At 39.7% G+C, this 24,860-nt stretch overlaps 1 protein-coding gene across 1 annotated transcript in view; it reads left to right on the top strand.

The window, feature by feature from the left end:
• LOC311250386 (complement C3-like) overlaps positions 1-18,710 on the top strand; it is a gene marked incomplete at both ends in the record, with an annotated part of 29,985 nt that extends 11,275 nt beyond the window's left edge. Inside the window, 25 exons of the mRNA XM_084342022.1 lie at positions 291-411; positions 498-586; positions 3,102-3,241; positions 4,127-4,339; positions 4,659-4,722; positions 4,813-4,902; positions 5,815-6,021; positions 6,149-6,224; positions 6,363-6,522; positions 6,605-6,700; positions 7,028-7,178; positions 7,421-7,506; positions 8,272-8,349; positions 8,468-8,623; positions 8,819-8,881; positions 10,993-11,074; positions 11,245-11,293; positions 11,681-11,771; positions 12,273-12,362; positions 12,532-12,634; positions 13,996-14,085; positions 14,596-14,688; positions 14,799-14,882; positions 18,210-18,354; positions 18,569-18,710. Coding sequence (XP_084198148.1) covers positions 291-411; positions 498-586; positions 3,102-3,241; positions 4,127-4,339; positions 4,659-4,722; positions 4,813-4,902; positions 5,815-6,021; positions 6,149-6,224; positions 6,363-6,522; positions 6,605-6,700; positions 7,028-7,178; positions 7,421-7,506; positions 8,272-8,349; positions 8,468-8,623; positions 8,819-8,881; positions 10,993-11,074; positions 11,245-11,293; positions 11,681-11,771; positions 12,273-12,362; positions 12,532-12,634; positions 13,996-14,085; positions 14,596-14,688; positions 14,799-14,882; positions 18,210-18,354; positions 18,569-18,710 — 2,759 coding nt within the window. The remainder of the gene's footprint in view (positions 1-290; positions 412-497; positions 587-3,101; positions 3,242-4,126; positions 4,340-4,658; positions 4,723-4,812; positions 4,903-5,814; positions 6,022-6,148; positions 6,225-6,362; positions 6,523-6,604; positions 6,701-7,027; positions 7,179-7,420; positions 7,507-8,271; positions 8,350-8,467; positions 8,624-8,818; positions 8,882-10,992; positions 11,075-11,244; positions 11,294-11,680; positions 11,772-12,272; positions 12,363-12,531; positions 12,635-13,995; positions 14,086-14,595; positions 14,689-14,798; positions 14,883-18,209; positions 18,355-18,568) is intronic.
• Between the last annotated feature and the right edge of the window lie 6,150 nt (positions 18,711-24,860).

Below are 24,860 nucleotides of genomic sequence, written 5' to 3'. Positions count from 1 at the left end.
AGTGTGATTTTAATTTTGTACAAACAGAAAACGTTAATATTTTTAAATGAAAACAGCTACATCAGCTCTCAGCTGTTGTGACTGTGTTCTGGTCAGACTGTTTAAACTTGATTCCTTTGCTCAAACCATTTATTGTTGGCAAATAGTCGTTGATTGTGTTGGCAGTCTTGCCATCATCTACAAATGTCAGGAACATTTGTTGAACTAAATGTCTTTACCAAAAGCTTCTTTTTTTTGTTTACTGTCATTTTTCTAAAATCAAAATTGTAAACTTTTTAATGACACTGTAGCTGAGGAGGATGACAACAGTTACATGGACAGCTATGAAATTGTCTCTCGCACCCAGTTCCATGAAAGTTGGCTGTGGTCAGATATCAAGCTGCCTGCTTGCCCTCGACAAACACCAAACTGGTGAGTCAATAGAAATATACACACAAAAAATACACAGATAACCTACCTTTTGCCTCTCAAAGTGTTTACATGTTTCCTTATTTCAGTGAAACCACATCATTTGAGAAAATTTTTCCTTCACAAGACTCAATCACAACCTGGCAGTTCACTGGCATTAGCCTGTCAAGAACTCACGGTGAGGATCCTGTTTCTCTGCACGGCTTGTCTTTTTCTTTCTTTGTCTTTACATTGGTGAGGTTATGAAGGTGTATAAGGCACACAGTTTACAATTTGTCAGGTTCTGGTGGAGGATTCTGCTCTTTGTGTTACACTGCGTGGTGTGGGGCTGGACCCAAAAGCAGACAACGAGGCAGGAGTTGAGTGCAGATTTATTGAGACTTCACAATGAAATATGCAGGGGCAAGGTGTAGCGTAACTCTGGCTGTAGAGTCCGTCAGAGAGCAGAGAGGTGTTGGAGGAGAAGTTGCTCACTGTGGCGCTGGTGGACCTGGTGGCGTGTGGAGGCTGAGGTGAGCTCGGGGTGAGGGTGCTGGCTGCAGAGGTGCTGAGAGCTGGGTTGCAGGGTGCGGAGCCACTCGTAGTTGGGACTGCAAGTGAACACTGGAGGTAGAACAAAAGACAATTAGTTTTCCACAAGAAGACACAGAAATCTCTGACAAGAGGCTTTGTGAAGCTACTAGCAGGAGCCATGTACCACATCGATTTGACGAAATCATCTGGCAGCATGTAGCATGAAGACCAGGACTTCTAAGCAGGCGCTGATTGCCAACCTGCTGCAGGTGTACCTAAGCGTCACTCTGGTGAGGTCAAACTCCACCCAGCCTCTCAGTGCACTTCTGCAAGCACAACAAAACACAAAAAACACCAAAAACACAAAAATCCACCACAGAACTTGACAGGCCGTAACACTTCGGTCATTTTAAACTAGGGCTGCCCTCGACCAAGGATTTTCTTGGTCAACCAGTGGTTATCATTTAGAGCGATTAGTCAACTAAGCGACGCATAAATATATATATATATATGTTTATATATATGTATTTTAAAAATAATAGTAATATTCTCCCCAGTAAAGTGGATGCGCCTGTAGAGAGATTTACACAATAAGTAAAACACAGTGAGCTGGATAGTTTAGCTTCCCCAGTACACACGAATAGTCTAATACTAGTGCATATAACAATAATAAAATGTATTTATCTTTGCTTTTAAACGCTTGGGCCGCCATGGGCAGGTAGCTAGGCTACTTACATGTTTAAGGTGGTACATCATGTTAGTCGTGGAGGAGTGATAGGCAAAGTTTTCCTTGTAAAGTTTGCATGTCACCTTCTTGGGGTCATCCTTCTTTTCAAAATGATCCCATATTTTAGACGTCTTTCCCGACATGGTTGGCTATTAATTGTTAACTGTCTAACCGTGATGTCGAAGGGACCTGTCGTGTTAAAAAAACCCACTGACAGTAAGTGAGTGTCACGACTTCCTGTATCTGGCCCTTCAAATTAAAAGCCCTCCAGCCTTTTATACAAAGGCCAGCCGCCAGTCACAAAGATTTTGACTTAATTTTGACAAGACACGGCTCCAAATGCTTTTTGTTTTTTTTTCCTGCATCCAATCGATCCATTAAATTTTGGTCAACTAATGATTTTTTGGTCGACCAGTGCTTAGTCGACTATTTCGGGGCAGCCCTATTTTAGGGCGCTTTCACACCAACAGCAGTTGGTGCGCACTAAACAGTCCATTCGAACCAAAAGCTATTAGTTCAGCTCGTTTTCGTCGGTGTGAAAGCATCAATCACACTCAGGTGTGCACTAAATCAAGCGGACCGAGACCTCCAAAAAGGGGTGGTCTCGGTCCGCTTGATTCCGCACCAAATGCCAATCTTTGGTGCGGTGCCTCTGGTGAGAACGCTAACCTGGACCAACTCAAGTATAAACCTCATTGGATGTGACCCACACATCTGACCCAGATGTTGAAGATGGTGAGTCATTTTTCCCACTTTTGCTTATTATTATTAAGGCAAAATAGCACAATTTATGTCCATCAATTAATAGGTTATAGGCTACAGCTTAATAGGCGTGCTGCTTGGATATCGTTATGATGCAGCTGCTACTAACATAATTAGGCTATGTAATTTTTTTCTGACTGTGATCCTCATAAAAGGGATATTTTATGAATTTTCATGAAATAAAATAACAAAATTTGTTAAAGTAAGTCATTTTGTGATTCCTAAGCCACTCAGTTAAACCACGTTTGCGCTGCACTGCTCCGCTTGTGAGGCTGCGAGTGTGACTGCGCAGCCCTTAATCACATCGCGATTAAAAATCGATCTGTAGTAGTTTACTTTTGCCACCTCACCTTACCACATAGGCAATCCACTGGGTTGTAAGGTCAGAACCAGAAGAACATTCTTGCGCTTTTTTTATCACAATGTGCTGTGTTGATCAGCTGTATTGTGTTATACCAGCGCACAGCTGATCAACACAAACGTGTACATGTTTGAACCTATAAAATTGCACAAATGCTCACCGTGAGCATTTTTATGCTACAATGTAACAATTTTACTGCCTGGTGCGGACCAAATAATAGAATTAGCGGTGTGAAAGCGCCCTTAAACACTTCTCACTTCTCCACTCTACCTTTTATTTCCCATCTTTCTTTTCATTTTGTTTAATTTCACGTTTCTTTTTGACTTGAAGGTATCTGTGTGGCTGATCCATTAGAGGTCATTGTGCGGAAGGAGTTCTTCATTGATCTCAAACTGCCGTACTCTGCTGTCCGGGGAGAGCAGCTGGAAATTAAGGCTATCCTCCATAACTACAGCCCAGATCCTATCACTGTGAGTCTGAGCTATTCAGCTCTTGTGTTGAAGGACAGATGGCAGGGTTTACTATTAAAATACTGTACTCTCTCGAAGAGTAAGAGAAGAACATCAATATCACTGTCATATTTTACATTGAGTATGGAGCTTAAAGCAACATTATGTAGTTATCTGTATTTTGTGCAATTTGACGCCCTCTAACTGTTTGAGTGCAACACAGCTGTCATAAATACAAATACCTGGTTTCTGCAACAATTTGCCAGATATAATGTACTGCTAACTACAAACAAGACTTGGCACGTCACAACGATGTTGTCTTGAAAACTTGTGTCTTGAAGTTAACATGCATGCTGAGGCATTTTTGGAGTGCAGCAGTCAAGTCAGTCAAGTTTGCACACAACTCAGAACAGTAACAGCACGTCAAGCTAACATAAGCTGAACCAGAGACATTATTATAACTATACAACAGCAACAAGTCCAGCTCTGTCTGTCTGCAGCCACTAATGACTGAAAGCAGTATTAGATTACTCATGTCAAACCTCTTGTGCGTGGTGGAACTTCTTGCTTTTTATTTTAGCGCTCGTGTAAGCAGCGAAATCAGCTAAAGATTCCCGCCTGTTTGTTTTTTTTAACAATACAGTTTCAAAGTCTGTATCCGTAGAATAGATCACAGGCATGAAAAGAAAACACGACAGGTGGAGGGCAGTATTTTTCCAGCAGCCTCTTTTTCTTTCCCTCCCTCCCACTCTCTCTGATAATATATTTATCAGTATTAACAATCTGAACCATTCAGTGACCCATGCATTTTGGAAACATCAACTTTTTAATTTTCTCCTCTTTAATTATGATTTGTCAACATCTAAATGTCAGTCTCTTTCGTTTTCCAACTTGACCTGTTTCAAGGTGCGTGTGGATCTGTTAGAGGAGGTAGATGTGTGCAGTTCAGCTTCTAACCATGGGAAGTATCGTCAGGAAGTCAAAGTTGGGCCCCAAACTACACGATCTGTACCTTTCATCATTATTCCCATGAAGCAAGGACAATACCTCATACAGGTTAAAGCAGCTGTTAAAGACTCTTCACTCAGTGATGGGATCATGAAGACACTGAGGGTGGTGGTAAGAGAAACACTCTCTGAAATGTTATCTTATTGCGTTCAAGATTAACAATAAAATAGTATATGATTTAAACTTTACATTTCTATCTCAGACCTTTAACTTTCTGATTTGGATGCATGTGTGGCCATTTTAAACCAGCTGCAACATCAGACTGATGAGAATTCAAGGTTGAAAATTATACGTTTTTTGACGCTCAATTTCAGAAAGATGAAAAAACTGAGAGTGAGAAGTATTTTAACATGCATGCCTCATTGTTTTTTGTCACACACGTTTACTTATGAGTTATTTCTGATGTGTTTATTAACTGCTGTTTTTTTAGCCTGAAGGTGTCCTGATAAAATCCCCAATGAGTATAACACTAGACCCTGCTAATAGAGGTGTGGGTAAGTGTGCTATTGAAGTCGCTGTAACAAGCAAAAATTGTAATGTTTTTATTTGTTCATCCCTAATTTGCCACCTGTCTCTCCCTTTAGGCGGTAAACAAGAGGTAATTATCAACAGTCAAATTCCTCTGAGAGATTTGATTCCAAACTCACCTGCTAGCACAATGATCTCTGTGACAGGTGAGCAGATCTCAGTAAAATTACAGTACTTCCTGTGTGTCCGTGTGGTCGCCATGGTCACACAGCCAGCTGTGGCATCACGCTGGAAGAGTTTAGCCATAGTCTCAACAGCTTTCCTTGGTTTTACAGAGTTTGCATGCAGTATATACTAAGCAGCAAAATTATAACAATCTTCTAATTGGTTTTGAAGAGTGTGTGTGTGAACACCATAAGTGATCTGCGTAAGCAGGATGCAGTCCCTGTCTCTTAAAGCCTCCCACACCGAAGAAGTGACAAATAAATTACACAATGGCGTCACTTTCTCACTGTGTGATATTAACTTTCTGTGTGCAAGTACTTATCTTAAAAACATTGACGTTAGAATTATTTGCATAGTTTGTAAAAGCCTTTACTGTGGGACTTTCCACTACAGCTGCACCCCATGTCAGCTGTAGATACCGACAAGGACAATACTGGGTACAGATTGAATAAAATGTATTATTACACAGAGACAGCAGAAAGACTGATTAATGAAGTGAAAAAATAGCTGATAGTTTCTAAAAAATTCTAATTAAACTGCAGTACATCAAATTCTACTACTTTTGTTGATCATGTTGTCAAAAGTTTTCTAAAGGCCCTACACCACAGAGAATCTCAACAAAAATCCAACATTGGCCACCACAATATTAAGCATTTTAAACGTCAAAAACTAGAACTGTCAATATAATATATAGATTTTTCTATATGTTATAAAGAAAAATAACGCATTTTTTAAAAATAAAATAAGGCAGATTAATCGCGCTCTATGACGCCCGTCAGTGTGATAGAGTGCCTGTGAATTCTGTTTTGCATTAAAGTTGTTGTCAAAGTTGCCTGTGTCAAAAGTTGCAAATGATCATCTTGAAGAGGGGCTCTTTATCTGCATCCACTCAGGAGGAGAGCCGATCAGTGCACTGGTGGAGAGCACCATCAGCGGGACATCAATGGGTAGTCTGATCTACAGGCCCTCAGGTGATGGAGAGGCAAACATGATCCACATGACTCTACCTGTCATTGCAACCATGTATTTGGACAAAACCAACCAGTGGGAAACTGTGGGATTTGAGAAACGTAACGAAGCCCTTCAGCACATCAAAGTTGGTAGGCTACCCTTTCTTTTTTTTTAACTGAGTAACCCAATTTAACTGTAAATTTAGGACTTCTCAAAAATGCATCCAGTAGATTAAATTCAGTCAGTAAAAAGGTTGTGTGTGTTCTTCGTGTCCAGGCTACCAGAACGAGCTTGCCTACCGAAAAAATGATGGGTCTTTTGCTGTGTTCCCCAACCACCAAAGTAGCACCTGGTGAGCCATCCATATATCAATGACACTGTACATGAATGTCTTTAACTCCTTTAATGGTTAGAGGGTTGGATGTATATCACGTACAAATAAATAACATGAAGCAAATGTGAGACTGTTACACCCTCTCTCCTCTCTAAGGCTGACAGCTTATGTCACCAAGGTGTTTGCCATGGCCAACAATCTGGTGACACTGCAAAGGAACATCATCTGTGATGCTATCAAGTTTCTGACTCTCAACACACAGCAACTTGATGGCATGTTTAGAGAAGTTGGAACGGTGATCCACCGAGATATGATTGTATGTGCACTGATTTTAATGACAGCAGTTCATCAACCTGGTGCAACAAATAAGACTCCATCTAACACGTGTACTTGTGTAGGGTGATATGCACGGAACAAATTCAGACGCCTCCATGACGGCCTTCTGTCTCATTGCCATGCAGGAGTCACGCTCACTATGTGCTGCCGCTGTCAGTGTGAGTACCTCACCTGCATGCATTGTTTCTACCTCCTTCTCTTTATTTTATCCTTTACTGATTCCCGCCCTCTGCTTTTTGAAAAAGGCCTACTAGTCAGTTTTCCTGTTACATTAAATTACAGAACAGTATACAAGTAAATACTTCGATATTTATTCTGACTGCCAGAATGAGCCCACCTAGGTATTCATTTTAGATAGTCACAAGAATCAATAACAGCCAGGACTGCAAATACGAGAGCTGGATCTGTACTCTGCTTCTCTGTCTCTCTCTAAGCCTCTGGACATGGTTATCTCTCGTCATTAGCTGCCTTTTCCTTCTGTCCAGAGTCTGCCAGGCAGTATAGACAAAGCGGTGGCCTACCTGGAGGCGCGTCTGTCCAGCCTCACAAACCCCTATGCTGTTGCAATGACATCGTACGCCTTGGCCAATGAAAACAAACTTAACCGGGAGATCCTCTACAACTTTGTCTCCCCAGGTTTCCTCACACTATACTCCCTCACACTATACTCCTTAACATGATCACCAGAAACAAAATGCACTGTGTGCTTGTTTTGTGTGTTTTTGTGTGTTTTTTTTATGTATTGTATGTGACTTCATAGTCAATGAAGCTTGTCACTTGAATAGATATAAAATGGTGTGTGTGTGTGTGTGTGTGTGTGTGTGTGTGTGTGTGCGTGTGTGTGTGTGTGTGCCTGTCTGCGTGTCCTCTCTCCTCAGAGTTGTCTCACTGGCCTGTACCTAAGGGACGTGTTTACACACTGGAGGCCACAGCTTACGCTCTTCTTGCTCAGATCAAGGCCAAGGTGAGCATGTCCCTCTTATGTGCTTATGTGTGCGTGACAATGCTAATAAAAACACTCAATAGAGCCACAATCCATGTTACTTTCTACTTTAACAGAGTAGAAGGTTGGTCAAGGCATGTTCCTGACTAGAGGCTAGTGAGTTAGACACCGATGTTGCTCCGTGTAGCTGGTGTTAATGCTGACCCTTGGAAGCATTGCTACTCCACAGGGCTGAGGTTTTATTGAGTTTTGGGACCTACCTACTTACCTTTCTTGGTTGGCATTGAGTATTGCTACTCCGACCGCTAGCTCGGGGTAGACAGCTAGAATTGCTCCTAGCTGACTGCTGTGCTCGAGTGCAAGTGGCTGTTCCGGTGTGGGTTTGGCCACTGTGAAACTAGAAGAGGTTTTTGAATGGAGAATAATGGCATGTCAGCGCTTTGTATAGAAGGACGGCAGGGTGGCCAATGACATATGCGTCATCCGGACCAGTCCATGGGCTGGCGTGAAGTAATAAAGACTTTCTGATTAGGGCACACAAGGAGCGCACCCATAGTGAGACACAAAATGAAGATGAAGGGGATTCCTTTGAGTCCTTAGAATTGAGAATTGTAAAGATAATTCACTTACGTCAATAAAAATGTCAACCTAATTTTGGTGCAAGAGATCAAATCCAGGGAAGACCAAAGTCAGTAGACCTCATGTTTCTAACTTTAAAAGAATAAATAATTTCTTTCAATTGGTAATAAATCTGGACTTTTATATTCCTGCCTTTTGTCAATAAAGGCCTTTGAAGACACCCGACCTGTTGTCAGATGGTTCAACCAACAGCAGAAGGTCGGCGGAGGTTATGGATCAACTCAGGTAACACGGGCCTCTCTCCTCTCTCTGTCTGGAAGCATTTATGTGTCTATATTAATGCTTTCTATTGCTGTTGTGCTTTAATACGGGCTCAAGCTATTGATGATGTCCCTCATTCCAGGCTACTATAATGGTGTACCAAGCTGTAGCTGAGTACTGGGCCAGTGCTGAAGAACAAGAGTATGATCTGGATGTGGACATCCTATTGACAGAGAGGTCAAGGTCTAACAAGTATAACTTCAACCGTGAAAACCACCACACCACGAGAACATTTCAAGTGAGAACGCACACACACACACACACACACACACACACACACACACACACACACACACACTTTGAGCTACAAAGTCAGTCTGTGCATGCGTAATGATCTAGTAATCACAGACATGATTCCTACTGATTGTTTACTCTTGCATGTGTATGAAGGTGTTTGTTTTAAACATGTGACACATATTTTAAATCTCAACAGTTCAATGGTATAAATAAGGATGTAAAGGTGACGGCCATGGGAAGTGGAGAAGCAACGGTGACAGTAAGTAACACTTTTTTTTGTTTGACATTTTATTATCTGGTTTGCATTGTTTCATAAATACCATTTTCATTAAGCTCTGTAAATTGTGAATTGGAATTTTTTCCACAATATGACTGATTTTTTCAAAATCATTTTGATGGAAATGACTTTCCAATGTCTTAATGTTGCAAAAGATACCAGTTAGATAACCAGTTGCATTTTTTTGTTAAAGGTTAGTTGTTTAAGCTAGGATTGGTAGGTTCTGCTAGAAGCCTTTCTTGTTGTATTTGTAGAAAATCTCTTAACATGTCGACAGCGATCAATAAAGCAAAAGCTCTGACAAACAAAAGAAAAAAATACAGTATCTGTGGCTGTAGCAGGCCTCTAATAAGCTGATCCAAATATGTTGTTTGACCCATATGAAATCATTAGACAGGATACCTTTCTTTCTACTAACCTGCTTGCCTGCACTAACTCTGCCTGTGCACTCGTGCGTGACTGAAGACTGAAGACGGATATATTTCTAAAGCTATTAGTGAGCTAGTCGCACAAGGCCATAGATTTATATAAAAGAACTGGATACCACACGCAAAGATGGCCCTCTTTCAAACAAATGAGAATTACTCGCCTAGCACATATGCCAAAAAAGTTTCCTGATTTTCCACATTTACTTCCTGGTTTTGCAGCCCATTGAATATGCGCTGTATAGTTTCCCCCCGCTGGCCCAATCTGCGAGTTCCTGCTCAGCCCATAGACTTTACATTGTTATGACATTGTGATGAGTTTAACAAATAAATAATATAAATTATAGAAAGATTCATAATAGACCTTTTTTGCAGTTCTTGATCCTTGTCCTGTCAGAGGTAAGATCCTGAGGTCCGCACATTGATTCATGTCCAGCTTTTAAAACATCAGACAGACGTTCCACACTACTGTGTCTTCATCAGATTCAAAATGGACAAAGCCATAAGGCAAACACCTGTAGTCTCCCTAGGATAGTCTACAATAACATGGCTGTGTCTCAATTCAGGGGCTGCAGCCCACGAAGGGCGCATTTGAAGGGAAATTACGTCACAACGCCGCGCGAAGGCTGTCCCAATTGGAAGGCTCCTTCAAATGCAGCCCACAAATGCAGCCTGCCCTTCCTTCTTTTCGGAGGATGCACCGCAACTATCCTTCGCGGCCTCCCATATCCCAAGATCCTTTGCGCACCGCTGCTCAGTCCCGGAACAGAAGAGGAAGCAAGAGAAAATGGCGACATCAAGTGGCGCAGACATGACATTCAAATTTAAGTAATGGGTTTATACTCAGTTTTTAGTCATTTGAACATCCAACGCCAGATATGTTAAACTTCAAGGGACTATAAAACCTCCACATTTTTACTTTCAGTTAAAATACGTGACGCTGGTAAGGCTATGGCAAATATAGTTGTTATTCACCAATGGGTTAATGTTTATTTTGTAATGTTGATAATTCAATTTAGATTTTGTCGTTAATTTGCGTACACACACAAATAAATGCACACGTTTGATAGATTTGAACCAAAATAGACTTTAATGCATCTCTTCATTCATAATCATGACGTAAGGGTAAGGGCAGGAACATCTGGTGGCCAACCAGGAAATGCTCCAACAGCTAGACGGTCCCATTTAACAACAGTGGACGAGGCCTTCAAGGTCTCTCCGAAGGACCCGGCCTTCGTGGGCCGCAAAGGCCGCGTCCTTGAAGGCTGCAGCCCCTGAATTGAGACACAGCCTATATATGAGTGTTCAAGAGGGATTGGGAGTTACTAATTGTGGTGGAGTTTGGAGGGTCCATTTCTACTTTTATTTTGACTTGAAACATTTAGATTTTAAATAAGGCCATATTGCGATGGGATCACATCAGCTCCGATGCCTGTCAACATGTAGACGTTCTGAACAATGACTATTTGTCATTACTACATTATTAGATGAGCAATCAGTGGTCAGGTGAGGTCATGACGCTGTTGGGGCTCGTAATGATTTTGAGAATATAAATACAAATATAATTTTTTTCTTTTTACAAAATTTGATTTTGAATTTTCCTCCAACCCTCTCTGAGGCCCTGATGGTAACTCACTGCTTTAAGATGAACTTTTATCTCTATGACAGATGGTGTCCCTGTACTACGCTCTGCCTACACAAATGGAGAGTGAATGTCAGAAGTTTAACTTGTCAGTGCAGCTCCTCCCAGGTAATTTGGTGTCCTCTGGCTCTTCCTGTCTTTCTGTTTGCAGTTGGTTTTCATTTAAGCAGTAGTAGTAGCGCTTGTTCTGTTTTTGTCTGTTTGTTTTTTCCTCAGCCAAATATTTTTTCTTAGGAGAAACACAAGGTAAATGCTGATCAAATGTTTTGCTTCTGCAGATGAAATCACTGAAGATGAGACAATATACAGGCTGAGAATAGAGGTCTTGTAAGTACAGTGAAGACTTAACACTGACAAGTGTTACAGTGACATTTTTTAGAGAGCCACTCAGTGATGGACTCGGAATGTTTGAGGGGCAGGGGCAACAACACTATAAATGTCGTAATACATTTATAGTGAACTGGAAAGGTACCTGAGAGGGCACTTACCATGTTTCTAGCTACCACAGGGGGAACAAAGGGGGGACTTTCACAACATTTTATTGTATATGGGGGCACCCTGTGAAATGTTGCATATTACTGCTGTCTCCACTTTTTGCAGCTCGATCTCACCCTGCATAGTTCAAAATGATATTTGAAAACATTAAGGGCTTTGCTTTTTTCTCACTTGATTTATATAAAATAATTTAAATTATCCTGTTCTTTTTCTGCACAGGTATAAGGACAACCAGCGCAATGCAACCATGTCAGTCTTGGATATTGGCTTGTTAACTGGCTTCACCGTTAACACAAATGACCTGAACTTAGTAAGAGCTTACACAAACATGAAAAATACCCAGGATCAGACAACAGTCTAAATCTTAAAACATATTTTATTTGTACTGAGGAACCTTTATGTTATTTTTTAAATTTATTAATGCACAATTTTAGCTTTTCTGTTGCAGGGCAATACAATGTTAAGATTGTATTGTATGATTTTTCATCAAAAGGCCCATACGATGCTGGATGCTATACAATAATATACATTCCTTAAGTTTACATTCCAGATATTAAAGTCAATTTGATGAAAAGCAAGCTCGGATTGTCTGAACATCTGGGGAATCTGATATTCTCCAGTATTTTTTTGCAAGATAACAAGACCATTTAAATTTCAGTATTAATCATTATTGATATTATTATTCAGTATATTAATTAGTTACTTTTAAAATATAGTGGATATACAATAACACGTGACTTTGTCAGCTCACCAGTAAAACTGACTGTTAAACTGCTAGTTCATTTATTTGTGTGTATGTGTGTGTTTGTAGCTGTCCAAAGGACGTGGCCGCGTCGTTGCAAAATATGAGATGAACACTCTCCTGTCAGAACGAGGCTCACTCATCATCTACTTGGACAAAGTAACACTTTTTTTCCCCTAGTTTTCCTAAGTTTTATTGACAAGAACATTTGAGATTGTGTTTTTTTTTTTTTGACACTGGCCAAGTGGTGCTTCTCAGACCTGTAGAGGGCTTTTTTGGTTGTTTCTCTCACACACACATACTGTACCCTTGTTGGACATCTCTGCAGGTTTCTCACACACGACCAGAAGAGATCACATTTAGGATCCATCAGAGGTTTAAAGTGGGCGTCTTACAACCAGCTGCTGTGTCTGTCTATGAATACTACGATCGTGAGTCTCCTACAGATATACTGTACTTTAACAAACACTCATGCCAGAACCTCAAAATATTTCATTTGTCTGTGCCTTTTAAAAAACAATCTCCTAGGATGGGGGTTTATGGTTAGGTTTAAGCACAAAACAAAGCAGTGTTTTGGTCGTCACAAACACAGATGTAGATGTCTCATGTCTCGTCAAAATCACCTGTTTTTTGTTATTTTTTTCACCACAGACCCAGCTGCAAATGACCCAAACAACACAACCAAAAATATCCCTTTCTTTGTTTTCACAAACACGGTGTCACAAGTTCTCCTTAAAACTATCCAGTGGTGTCACGTTAACAAGTGTTGAAAAACTGCAGTTCCTCATCTAAAATCTTCCATGTCCCCTCCACCTTGACACGAAAACCAGTTAATTAACATGTTATGTGAACGTGATGTGACACGTTTTGTGGAAAATGCCAATACAACACGTAGCCTAAAATAGGTGCAGGAAATATGACTACTAAAATGTTATCCTGGTGACTGGGCTGAAAGATGTTTCACATTTACAGTTATGACTGCATTTTTTCTGCCTACGGAGCTCCGAAGTCACGCCCCTTCCAGTGGACCTCATGGGACCTTATTTCATATATATATAAAAAATGACAGTAGTCAATGGGAAGAGACAAATACATTTTTAATCCGTTTTAATTGTGCCATTAATTACACATATGATGCTTGTCAATTTAAAGACAATTAAGTTGCTGTTTGTTGTAAAGGTAGTAAATATCATCAACTACAGTTGTCAATATGGACAGATTTATTGTGAAAATCACAATTAATAGTCTTATATTTCATTAGTTTTATGACAAACTGCAACTTTATTAAGTTGGAAAATGTTCTTTTAAATTGACAAACATTGTGTAATTCATGGCACAACTCATTCACAACTGTACATATTTTTTTTTCCTGAAAAAAGGTCCTATGGGGGTTCACCGGAAGGGGCATGACTACCTCAGGGTTGAATCTTGTGTGTGGACAAAAAATATTGGTACTGAGCAGCTGTGTCTTTTAACATGCTGGTTCAGCCCTGAAGTTATTTATCTTTCACTATGCAGTTTAGTTTAACAGTGAAGTGAAACAACCCCTTTCTAGCTTGAACACAGTCCCTCACATATTCAAGTGTGCAATGAGCAATTGTTCGCCAAAGCCATAAAAGTCAGTGTTTGTTCTCAGCTTCCTCTGGTAATACAGCTCAACAATTTATTCCTTGCTGAAAATGAAATAAGGATACATGTAGGACACATTTAAAGATATTAATGTACATGTACGGATGATGCTGTGAATAATTAATGCAAAAATATTTTTCAAAAGTCTTTTTCCCTGTTGCAGCGACACCGTGTGTGAAATTCTACCACCCAGAGAGGAGAAATGGACAGCTACTGCGGCTCTGTAGAAATGATGAATGCACATGTGCTGAAGGTAAACATGATGACCTAAACAGTCTAAACATACATTTGTTTTGAAGGAAAACAACAGACGGCATCTGAGTCTTATTCTCATTTTTATGACTGATTGATTCTTGACTGACTCATGAGATCGAGTCATTCAAGATTAATGAACAAGGCCACAGGATCAGTTTCCACTTCCACTTCCTCTTTCCATTCTCCAAACCAATCCTGTGGCATGATAGACAGAACCTGACGGCCCAAATCATCACGGGTGGTTTAACAGACCTTTTTCAGTGTTTTCATGTTTCAGTGATCATAGCAACCCCAGGAAAAGATGGCACAGCACACACAGAACATATACAGAAGCTTAACACTTAAGTCGCACCCTCAGTGACTTGAGACTTGACTTGAGACTCGCCCTCAAAAGACTTGCGACTCGACTCGGACTCAATATTTGGGACTTGTGAAGAATCTACTGGATGAATTGAGACACAGATTCCCTCATATGTAAACTTACGACGTGCCTATTGTATACTCCCAGAGAACTGCAGTATGCAGAAGAAGGGCAAAATCAGCAATGAACAGCGCACAGCTATGGCCTGTGAGAGTACTCCGACCAGCGTAATAGATTTTGGTAAGAGTGTAAATGATCTGCATTTATTTATTGAGTACTTTTATCAACAATAAAAAAGCTTCAGAGAGTTAAGCAAGTGAGCTAACAATCTGCAACTTGCCTGTCTTCAGTGTACAAAGTGAGGCTGGAAGAATTTACGGACGGTCAGTCCACTGACATTTACACCATGCGGGTACTGGAAGTCATCAAGGAAGGTGGGTATTCATGTTTGAACTGCCTAAAATGTACTATCCACTTATGTTTTCCCTTAAGTGTTTCTAAGGTGACTTGAAGAGGAAGACATTGCAATTTTTTGTCTCTTTCTGAAATTTTAAGGGCAACACTGTTTGCATTTAGAAATAAAAATTCCTGGTTATTCAAAGGAAATATTTGACATTTTAGGAAACACTTTTTTCCCTTTCTTGCAGAAAGATACTGTAGATGAGACGATGACACCAGTCACATATTTTACACTAAATACACTATAAAGCTGTCGCTTACAGCGAGCCAGCCACCATCACAGATAACCAGTGGATTCTCAAGTAATTAAAGCAACACTAGGTAGTTTGGACTCATTACTACCCCCGGCTGGTTGAGAAGCGCAATTATCTGTTACCAGTGTTGTAAATACTGTCGCTGTATGAGCATCCCTGGGGAAAATGAATACACGTGAATTTGTTGACGGAGCTGGCAAATCACGAAGCCTCGTTTGGAAACATCAAAAACATGAAACCTTAATCGAGTGCCAACAACAAGCTAGATTCAGAGATAGCAGTTGGTAGTTTGTTAGCATAAAGGCTGCACAGCACATTAGCATGCTAGAGTTATTCTCATACCGAGTTAGTTAAAGTGATTGCACCGACTAAGTTACTTCCAAAACACGACGTGAATGTGTTTAGTAACGTCTGAAAATATAACTACGTTTCCGGGAGTTAGTAAATACAATCGCAAGTTGACGTTGTGTTTGGTGTAATAACTACAACCAACTCGGTATGACAACAGTAAGTAGCATGCTAACGGTCCCTCCCGACCACACTGTTCAACAATTACGTTGATTATCTGCATGAACGAAGGAATCTGCAACTTTTCAAGACAAGACGTTCATAGTGTTTTAGTAAGTGAGTCATCGTTTACAGTCAGTACATGAAAATGTGCAAGCTATCGAAACAGACAGCATTAGATTATCTCCCGGCTTTCCTACGGTTATAAACTGTGGACAAATAGAGCCCCAATTAAAAACACCACATGACAACAAATCAACTCAAAGTAAAAGTTGGTAAGATAATAAAAATGTATATATGTAATATATGACTTACAAATCCAGTAGCATCTAGGCTAGGTCGCCATCATTCTTGAAACCCATTTCTTCTCTCAGCTCAAGCTTCCGAGTGTAAGCTAAGCTGGTCTAATATTTATCTGTGTCCGGCTCATGTTCTATCACTTTCTCTTTTTCTTTTCTTCGCCTCCTCAGATAATACCTTCTTGGCTTTTTTTAGCTGGCTTGGCCATGGGGTTGGTTTACAAAAAATCCAAGTAGCTGCTGGCTAAATCCACCGACGAATAAACGTGCCGTAAAGCAGGTCGCACTAGACGTCTTTACATCAGATAGGTTCCTACCCGCTCTGAGAAGTTACACAGTGTGGTTTCTGCCGGTGCGACCCCCCTCAGGCTGCAGAGACGTCACCATTCATCCTATTGACCGTTTTTCTACCACTTAACTGAGTTTAGAAACATTATTTTAAGATCGAAAAACTACCCAGTGTTGCTTTAACTGGTCCTGGCCACGAAATAGTCCAGTACATAACCAACCATCAGGGGCATCGCAACCGTGGGGGATGTGGGTGTTTTAACACCCACTTTTTCTGCAGTTTTGCACAAACGCCTCACTACAGTCGCTCAGTTTCTCTGGCCGCTCTCTGTCTGCGCTGCGGATGCCTCCTCTCCCCCTCCCTTTCCTGTCGTTGCTTCAAATATGACACCGACTTTCAGTGTGACCGGCTGATGATTGGCTGTTCTGCCTTAAGTCCCGCCTCTCTTGCTGTGTTAGATTTATCCTTCAGCTCGTGCTGAGGAGGCGGGAACTAGCCATAGATATACATATACATAGACGCTTCACTGAGCAGTGAATCGTACATCGAAGTCATGGAGTGAACTTTATAAAGCTCCTTCTACAAAGTGCTATAAGTTAATGCCTCTCATTTACACATTCACACGAATATATCTGGGAAACAGACAGGAACCAGAAACAATTTGTAACGTTCTCTGATGATTATAAACGTTAACTACTCCTTATATGTTTAGTAAACAGGTAGGCACCAAACCCACGTATGTGTGTTTACAGCTGCCAATGTATGTAACTCTGTTGCTGTGATGATAAATATTGAATCTGTGTCTATAATAACCAGATCCTGACATGTAAATGTGATGTCTGTGGGAATAAAAAGCACTGACGTTTACATTGCATTTTACATTTAACTGATTCTGATGAATCGTTTTTATATCCAGTGATTTTAACTACTAAAAATGACAATCATGGAGACAAAAAAATAACAAAGCCTGCAAATCAAAAATCAAAAAATAAGACACTGCAATTGGCCGTCTGGCTTTTACATAGAGCAGGTCACTGAAGAACATATATACATACTTATATCTATACAGCTGTATGTACAAGGAAGCACATTGAAGAACATATGTATATATATGTCATGTCTATGGCTGTAAACACTCATAAAAACATTAGAAAAATACATATGTGGGTTTGGTGCCTACCTGTATACTGAACATATAAGGAGTATTTAACGTTTATAATCATCAGAGAATGTTACAGACGTTGTTTTTGGTACCCGTCTGTTTCCAAGATATATTTGTACGTGTGTGAATGGGTCAATGAGAGGCAACAAGGATGTGTGAGACACTCCATCTCACTCCTATTGCCTTTCCTCATGTCCAAATCCCACCTCAGCGCTTCACAGGTAGTGCTTCTGCACATGTACATGCGTCCCCTTCTGACTACTACAGGACTGAATTCTACAAAGTTCTGGATGTTGTTGACATGCAGTTTAGAGAAAGATTTGAGCAGGAGGGAATGCAAATGTTAAGGCATCTGGAGTAAGTTCTCTTAACTGGAAAGACCACATCCATCCCCCACACTTTGGAAAAGCTTGCTACGCCCCTGCCACCCATGAATGGTGAACTTGTCAGGTCAGATTCCAACCCTGGGCCGCTGCGGTGAGGACAGAGCCTTTGTACATTGGGTGCATGCTAAATCAACTGAGCGACCAGGATGCCCCCAAAGTTAATTTTTTGTATGCATTAAACAAACAAGTTTAGATTTCTCATCTAACTTATTCCAGTCTTTATGCTAAGCTAAGTTAGCAAACTGCTGCCTGTAGCTTCATATTTACTAAATGTTAAACCATTTTTTTAAGTGTGATTCCACTTGGAATATGTGGGAACACAACATTAATGTTTTGTACTGCACCTTTAGCTATGCATTTAATCCTTAAGCATCTTATCTCTCTTCTTCTGCATTTTGATCACAGGAAGTAAAGATGTGGGTCCCCAGAATCACCTGCGTGCTTTCCTCAGTTATCAGCACTGCAGGGAGTCTTTAGATCTGACAAAAGGCAAAACCTACCTTATCATGGGGACATCCAAAGATATTCACAGAGATGACCAAAATGAATCGTAAGTTTGTTCTTTGAGTGAATGTGCATGTGTGTCGTGAGTGCATCCCATCATAATATTGTCTCCATCAAACTTTATATCTGTTTTACTGCTTTCTGAATCAAAGTCAGTCAGAGTGATTAAAGAGACAGTTTTTTTTTTTTTTTTTTGTAATGTTGCAGTGTGTTAAAGACCACATGAAGGCCCAAGGTGTTTTTCCTTTTGCTCTCCTCAGGTTTCAGTATGTACTCAGTAAGAGAACCTGGATGGAGTACTGGCCCACAGAAGCAGAGTGTCAGACTGACATACACAGACCTACCTGTTTGGGCATGGAGGAGCTGGTCCTGCAGTATGCACTGTTTGGATGTGAGCACTAGGTAAACTCTCGGAAATAAAATTTTCCTTTCAAATCGATTTCATTTTGCTTTCTCCGTTTGTAAAGCCTTCATTGCTGTGAATATACAATATATAATCACAATAGTTTGAAATAATATAATATATATAATGACCAAGTGGGTAAAGACAAGTATTAGAACAAGCCTGGTAAGGTCAGAAAATTACATCATACTGAAATGCCACCTTTAAACCCATGAAAAGAAAATTCTTATGCCATATCACAATATACAATACGATTATACGACATAAAAAATCTCAGACGGCACATAGTCTCATTAGGATAACAAGAGATAACATATTGCCGAGCCCTAAAAGAAAGATGGACCAATATTGCCTACTGGTGTGTTGATTACTGTATAAAGATATTTGATAAGATCAACGAGAAGTTAATTTTTAATGAAGTTTAAGAATGTTAAGGTCACTAAGTGATGCACAGGAAGTTTAACAATATAAAATGAATCAAATTTCAAATCCGCTGTGATTCAGAATATATGACAACTCATACAGACAATACATGCAACTGTAGCAGTAGTAAAGGAGGCATTTTAAGCTTTTGTGAAACCACTTTGCAAATAAAAAATTAAACTGTGTGTAAGTGAAATTGTGTGGTTTTATTGGCTAAACTGGTTTGACAGGAAGGAATGCCATGTAGCATGTGCAGTAGCCTCTTACAAAATGTAAATTAAAAAAATAATATTTTTTTCTGAATCAAACAACACAACATAGAGATGTTTTTTTCTACGTTAACCTTACAGCCGGAAATTTGACGAAATCTCTCCAGTACTTCATAGAACTTTGGTAGACATGGCATAGGTTTTAATATATGAAGAAGCATATCATCTGCATATAGTGAAACCTTATGTTCTTTAACACATGTATTATTCCTTCTTTGTGCAAATTGCGACATATTGGTCTGGCTATTGTCTCCATCCCTCTGGAGAATAATAATGAGAAGAGAGGGGAACCCCTGTCTGGTTACATACTGAAAAGTACTGTCACAATGTGTTATGTACATGTACAGTCGCCAAAAGATAGATGCATGTGGCACCATAATCCTGTTTCCATTTAGTCAAATGCCTTCTCTTGACGAAAATAAAATGAATCTCACAATGTCGGTTCATGTGATCATGCATTGCAACGCACGCACACACACACACACACACACACACACACACACACACACACACACACACACACATAATGTCACGATCCCTTCATGTGGCTGGGCAATATTGCAAAAAATGTTACAATGATAAAAGTTGATTACTATCACAAAAAAAGTCAAATCATTATTTCTTGTTTAAGATCTATTTTTTGCTGCTGAGGTGCAGAGACAATTGATTGTCGTTTTTGAAGTATTATTTATTGTTTCAACGTGAGAAACAGTGTCTAAACAGCAGAACATTTAATTAGTCTGAGGTAAGACATTAAATAAAATGTTAATGATGAAATCTTTTTAATGTGAAAATAGTCATAGACCCCCTTTCAATCCTGTTGCCTCATCAAAATAAAAACATATTAAGTGCTGCAGTGTGCTTAGGATGGCTTAGGATCCAAACTTTTTAAAGGATTATACCAACAAATAAAACAATTAATAAAAATTAAATATCTTAATTATGGTCAGCAGCATGTACAGATGGTTTGAAACATTTTGTAAAAATATTGGGCTGACAATCTAATCAAGATAAATAGACAATAGAAAAATCATTACTGAGTGTCCACTTTCGACACTAGTTTGTAATTGTAATATCTTACTTTCTGCATGCTCTTACTGATTATTTTGTTCAAACAATGAAACAGGTTTGTGGTGTTGCCAGTCTGGCATGTGTCATCACCCTGTCTTGAACTCGTCAGGCACAATACACTTTATTCAGTAGCTGTGTTTACATGGACCATAATATTCTTATAATAACTAGAATAATAGCCTAATCAGAAAAAAAAAAATGCTCCAACCAACTTAATCAAAATAGACTTTGAGTGTGAAAAGTGCCCAGTGGAGAGGTTTGTATGGACATGCTGTTTTACATTTCTATAAAGTTCAAAAGTCAAATCTTGCAATGGGTGGTTTATGGGCAAATTAAATCAAATACATTGTCCTCATGGGCTTCACTGGCCCAGACTAACAGTGATTTCTTAAAGGATAACTACCGTTTTTTACAACCTGGACCTTATTTCTAGCTAAATACATGATCATTTACTCACCCAGATAACTCTGGTGTCATTCGGCGTCGTTCGGACGAAATTAGATCCAATGTAGCGCCGATATATCCATATAATGCGAGTGACGGGGCATCGACACACAGCCTCTATATAACGCATTATCTGCCACGAAACTAGTTCATTTCACCAATATTTTGTTACGATATGCTAGTGCTATTCCCCTCTGAGTCCGGGCTCGTCTGTTGTCAACATCCGGGGTCTGTAGGTTGATCTACTACCTCTGACCTGGAAGATGTCGTCTCTGAGCTGCGCGCGCACCCGCGACAGCCCGGCTTGTTTACCTGTAGCTGCTACTGCTAGTTTGACCCCGGATGTTGATAACGGACGAGCCCGGACTCAGAGGGGAATAGCCATAGACATATATACATAGACGCCGCATGACGTGCTGGAACGTAACCAGCGTCGCCGCCATATTGGATGGGTCTCCTCACTCTCGGCTAGCACCAGAGTCAATTGGAGTCAACGGAGAGCGAGCAACTATGCCGGTGTTTTGTGCAGCTTACGGTTGCAATAACCGGTGTAGTATTGACACCAGATCACGTGGGATTACCTCCACAAGTAAGATTGAACAATAATTTTGGTTATTTTACCATTTATAACATTTTGTCATCGTAACTAACGTCACTGACGTGTAACGTTATTACAGCAGGAACTGATATTCTCTCTCATTGTCTCTTGCTGTTTTGTTTTGTTGTTTCTTCACATTTTGAAGGTTTCCCAGTGATACAGGCTTGAGGAGGCAATGGGAAGTTGCTATAAAACGGGAGGATTTTGTTGCGACCGAGTCGTCAAAGCTCTGTAGTGAGCACTTCAGGCCTGATGATTTTGACAGGACGGGTCAGGTTGTCAGGCTTAGAGATGGTGCGACCCTATCTGTCTTCAACTTCCCATCTCATCTTCTCAGGGTAGGTGTATTTTACTCTACATGCTAACAGAGATGTCTATGAATCATATGTAAAACAAAAGTTAATATCACACTTTGCTAAACATGGTTGTTGTTTTTTTTACCGTTAGTTCTTTCTGCATGTTTAGGAATTAGTGATGTATTGTGTATAACAATACACTGTGGGATTTTTGATGAAGTTGTTTTTAAGTATTACGTTTCTTATATTTTAGCCTGTAGTGACGAGGAGCACAAAAACTTCAAGGAAAGCTGAAGACCTTTATTGTCCTTTCTACCAGTGGACCTACCAGTGGACCTTTCTTTCTTTTTCACTCTCTGAAATTAACGTGTGTGTGTGTGAGAGAGAGAGAGAGAATAAATTCAAATGAACAATCAAACTTGTTTCTTTATTAAAATATAAAATGAATTGATTTATACATTTTTTCAATATGCCATACCATATGTCTTTGTTGAAGAGCATAATACAAAGTCTTTTAGCACGAAAGCATGTATTTTTAATGTGTGACAGCGTCCTGTATCATAAACTGAATCTCTGCCGTTTGTAACAAACAAAACCGTGTGAAAATCGGGTAAAAAATCGTGGAGTTGTGATTAATTCAGTCGGGGTTTACACCTTCCTCAGTAGAAGTAAATGCACTGGGGTCGCATTGAAGACCCAGCCAAGATGGCGGCCGCGCTGATACGTCCGCTCCAATAGACAGCGTCAGTCAACGAGGCGTCTACGTATATATGTCTATGGGAATAGCGCTAGCAGATCGTAACAAAATATTGGTGAAATGAACTAGTTTCGTGGCAGATGATGCTCATAGAGGCTGTGTGTCGCTGCCCCGTCACTCGCATTATATGGATATATCGGCGCTACACTGGATCTAATTTCGTCCGAACGACTTCAAATGACGCCAAAGTTATCTGGGTGAGTAAATGACCATATATTTTGCTAGAAATAAGGTCCAGGTTGTAAAAAACGGTAGTTATCCTCTAACTCCTGAGTTATTGTAAATGAAATACATAAACAGTTTCAGTGGAGGTAACTGTACTGATAGTTGCTTACACCTTTGACTCTTTTGGCTACGCAAATGAGAATGATTACAGTGACACTTATTGGTGAGTTTATTTAATGCTCAGCCATTACTTACGTTTTTGACTCATTTTGTTGCTCAAATTGAATGTTGAACTGCATAGTATACATCAGTTTGGTGATTCATGTTTTGAGAATTGTAACAGTCAGAAAATATATTTAAGCAACAAAGAAAAAAATAAATAAAGGAGCAGCAATAAGACATGGGGTTTTCTGAATTTGTAATCATTAACTGTAATGGATACAGGGTGATGATGGAAAATTGGGAGAAATAGTTTAACACTGTTCCATTTTATCGTACACTGTTTTTTCAAATGATGCCACAGGCCTAAATTTTCACACAATGTTTAATCCAAGCTTACATAGTGATGCAAAGCAAACGGTGTCAATAACAATGATGCAATGTTTTATTGATCTACTGCGGGAACTTAGTCAAGATAATCAATAGATCACTCATTATGTGTAAAGTCCTTGCTGGAGCTCATGATCGTCATTATATTCTTTGACAGTCTACGTGTTCACAAAAAACCTTTGTTTTTATTAGCTGTGCTAATTGCATGGATATTGGTCTGTCAGCCAGTCGCTCCACCAGTTTAATTCTGATTGCAACATCTCAACAAACGTGTGAATGAGTACCATCAAATTTGCAATGTAATTCACGTCCCCTTCAGTCTTAACCTTTGGGTGTGAAACATCCAATTAATTTGTGCATATTGCATTTCCTGTTTTATTCTGAAAGGCTAACATCTCCTGCTGTTTCATTTCCTGCTCTCATGTGTTTCCTGCCTCCATGACTTTCCAAACCTGCTTCCAACTTACCTGCCTCTGATCTGGCATTCTTGCTAGTGTTTGTTACTGTGGTTTATGACTTCACTTTGGTTTTTTGCCAACTCCTTTCCTGGATTTGTTTGCCTTGTTGAATTGACCTCCTATGACTGCCTGTTTCTTCAGTAAAGACTTTGCCCTTTTGAACTTAACTCTGTGTCATTGAAATTTCTGGATGTCTCTTTTAGCACCATTATCAGATCAAAATTGCATTTTGTCCAATACTTTAAAACATTCCTATCTGTGAATTATATAAGGGCTGCAAAGGTGACAATGTTAAACTGAAATTATTCAAATGTAATGGCTTTAATCTCACTGTCTTATATAAAGTAAGACAAATGGTATTCTTGTATAAAGATCTTTGCTGACTTTGACAAGAAGTTGAAGTTTATTCAAGCAACCTCATGTAGAAATTGGCACTTTGTGTATTTTGGCGCTCCCTGCAGTTTCTGAGTGCAACACTACTGTCGTAAATACAAATTCCAGGTCTGTACTAATATGTCAGACGTAATGTAGGTGCTAACTGCAAACTTATTACATCAAAATATTATGTGTTGAAAACTTGTCTTTTGAAATAAAAGTGTTTGTAACACTGTGATCCAGGATATAAAAATCTAATTAACAACAATAAAATATCAACTTTTATAATGGGTTTGCCTGTTGTTGCCACAATCATTTTCACCTAAAAACATTCCTCTGTAAACCGCCTATAAAAGCCAAAAGTTTGCTCAAATAATTGTTGCCTTGTCAATAAGATGTATGCCAAATTCACAAGAACTTCATTGCCAAACGATTGTTGTCATGTTTCTGGTAGATCAGACTTTGGAACATATGTCTGCACGAAATAAAAACTGGATTCTACATTTAAAGCACATTAGGAAGGGGATCTATGGGTGCTCAGAACAGGAATGAGTGCTTACAGCAAGCAAACACAGTTCCAATGCAAACATGGGCACCTGATTATTGTTTACCTACCTTATCTATAAAATTGTGCACCTCTCGTTTAACGGGAAGAGAACTAAAGGGTCAGGAGGAGGGAGGTTGGTGTGTAAAGGTGTACAGCGAGAGTCTACATTGACAGCAGATATGAGATCAAGCCGTAGG

Source organism: Pagrus pagrus (assembly GCF_965226575.1).
Source record: "Pagrus pagrus genome assembly, chromosome: 2".
NCBI lineage: Eukaryota > Metazoa > Chordata > Actinopteri > Spariformes > Sparidae > Pagrus > Pagrus pagrus.
This window is presented reverse-complemented; position numbering and strand designations above follow the sequence as displayed.